This window comes from Perkinsus marinus (genome assembly GCF_000006405.1).
Source record: "Perkinsus marinus ATCC 50983 genomic scaffold scf_1104296947560, whole genome shotgun sequence".
NCBI lineage: Eukaryota > Perkinsozoa > Perkinsida > Perkinsidae > Perkinsus > Perkinsus marinus.
In genome coordinates, this window is record NW_003210583.1 from 11,177 (window position 1) to 13,585 (window position 2,409).

At 42.2% G+C, this 2,409-nt stretch overlaps 1 protein-coding gene across 1 annotated transcript; it reads left to right on the forward strand.

The window, feature by feature from the left end:
* Positions 1–231: 231 nt before the first annotated feature.
* Pmar_PMAR014496 (hypothetical protein) lies at positions 232–822 on the forward strand (the record flags this gene model as incomplete). Its single annotated transcript, XM_002779358.1, has 3 exons — positions 232–305; positions 351–527; positions 669–822. 3 exons carry the CDS (start codon positions 232–234, stop codon positions 820–822), a joined length of 405 nt encoding a protein of 134 aa, XP_002779404.1.
* Between the last annotated feature and the right edge of the window lie 1,587 nt (positions 823–2,409).

Genomic DNA, 2,409 nt, shown 5'->3' on the forward strand with positions numbered 1-2,409 from the left:
ATATTTCTTCAGGACAACTATGGCCTTATCAATAAGCAAGCGTGTATTGATAATGACCAGTCTGCGCTTATCGTGTCGGGCCACTCGTGTTCCTCTTTGACTGATTGCGACTCTCCAGTGAGCGGAAGCAATTATCAACTTTATGGCGGCGGAGCGATGCAATTTTTGAAAAGCGGATGGGTGGCGGTATGCTACTGCGACAAGGTCTGCAATGAGCAAGACAGTTGGACGATGGTGGGCCGATTGCTGGTCCGCGGTCCACAGGGTTCGGAAGCTTGGGTGTTTGCGGAAGCATTAACGTTCAAGTGGGAAAGGTCGCGGGTTCGAATCCCACAGGGTGCATTTTTCAGGTTAACGATTTATGGATGGGGTCTGTCTAGTGACAATCGTATCCTTATTATCGATCATTTTAAAGACTGTGGTGTGGTGAACTCCACTCAGAGTACGGATGTGAAAGGTCCCGTCAGTAGCGGAGCGTTGCTATCGGGCACGGGCAATATGATGACGATTGCACCAGCTGATCCAAGGTAAACACGAAAATATCTGGTTTTCTTTGTGCAGTGTGACAAAATCAGTCGTGATAATATGAAAATTTGAAAAAATTTTGGGAAATTCTTTTTGGTGGTATGGCAGGTATAAGCTGCGATGATATTCTTTTCTATTTTCAGTTCTTGGGGTTCCATTATAACATTTGGTACGAATGTGACACCGGTAGCACACGGCTTGAAAGATGGTGACTATATTCAAATCGATAACGTTGTGGAGACGACCGTCGGAAAAAGTGCTAGCAGTAAGTACCGTATGGTCCTCTCTGAAACGTAAATCGGCGTCTGAGTGAAATTACTGTTTTCATCGGGGCGCGGTTGAGGAAACTGAGTCAGTGATTTTCGCTTTCCTCAGCTGAAATGAGAAAATAAGTCACTGAAAATAGGACTTTATATACGAATAAGGCTAGAAGTGCTCCGAAACCAACAAAAAACTCCCAAAAATTTCCCAGGATTTTCATATTGTCACTGACACATGTAGTTGATTATGTGCATATTTCACCCACACTGTACTGAGTATTGGTATTTTTCATTTCTAAAGAGATGAAAATTTCCGAGTATACTTTTCATTCGGAACTGGGGAAAGGATAGCCTCCTTCCATAATCAGCATTTAGGGATGAACAAGTTTGATAACTTTGATGGAAATCGAAATGAATTTGAACTCGTTTAGTTGTGAGAAGAAATTTTTTACTTATTCCGCATTCCTCGAGATGACCCGTGTTGAAAAGAGCATTCTGTTGGAATTTACGGTGTCAACTAAGGGCACATTGTGGAATTCAAAGTTAGTTTAGTTTTGAATTTGAAGTTCCCGAGGGTTGGGAATATCATTCGATGATTTTTGGAGTTTCCCGACAGTTTTGTACACCTGATACTCCGAATCGTCTATGGGATTGATTGCTGTTTGTGGATCGACGAGATATGGTTGTTGAACAGCTGCCACAGTATGCGCTATTCAAAGAGTCCGTTTCGTGTCACCGCTTGAAACGGAGCTGAAATTTTGTGTCTAGACTCTCCTAGCCATATTATATTGTTCAAGTGTGTCGCGAATGAAACTACTGATGAGAAAAAATCGCCACGTATTTTAGCAAGGTGATGGTATTGGGTATTTGTAGGGAAGTTGGAGGAGGAGGACATGATTAACACGTCTCATGAAGTCGCCTATATTGATGATTATTCGATACGAATTCCTCTCAGCTTCTCGGAAGACTCCTACCCTGCATTCGATATGGTAAGTATCTCGTGGAGTGTCGTAGGAATACTGACCGCTACTTTGACTTGAGTGATGTGATCATGTTATATGGTCACATTACTCAACAACGAATACGACCAATCAGCCTGTATATGATTCATATACAATGGTCGTAACAGAGCACGCCTCACTGAGTTGTCAATGATGTGGTATGTGTCATTGAATAATTAGAAGTACTGTTCTGATCATTCACAGTGTGAAAAATAGTACCGAAAAAACACTCTCATACTATTAACGTTTTCCCTCATCCCTACGGTGTATCAAGAATCTTCAGAATTCGCAATTCAATAGACGAGTAATTGATTATAACGTATCAGGTTGGAAGCACACCTGCAGTAACTTGGGTGAGAAATTCCGAACAGGAATACACAGATATAATGTCACTCTCGACGGGAGAATATAAAGTTTGTTGGAGTGAAAGCGCGAACTCTGCGGAGACAGATTTTGTGGCCGAAGCGGGGACGTTGGTGATAACAGAAGCTCCGTCAATGCTTGCGAGTTTGTCGCTACTTACGATCGAACCGGACGTGTCTCAACCGATAATTATATCATTTACGACGGGAATCAGCGAAAATACGCGGAAATTGAAACGCGATGCAAATGAAAATAGTTTT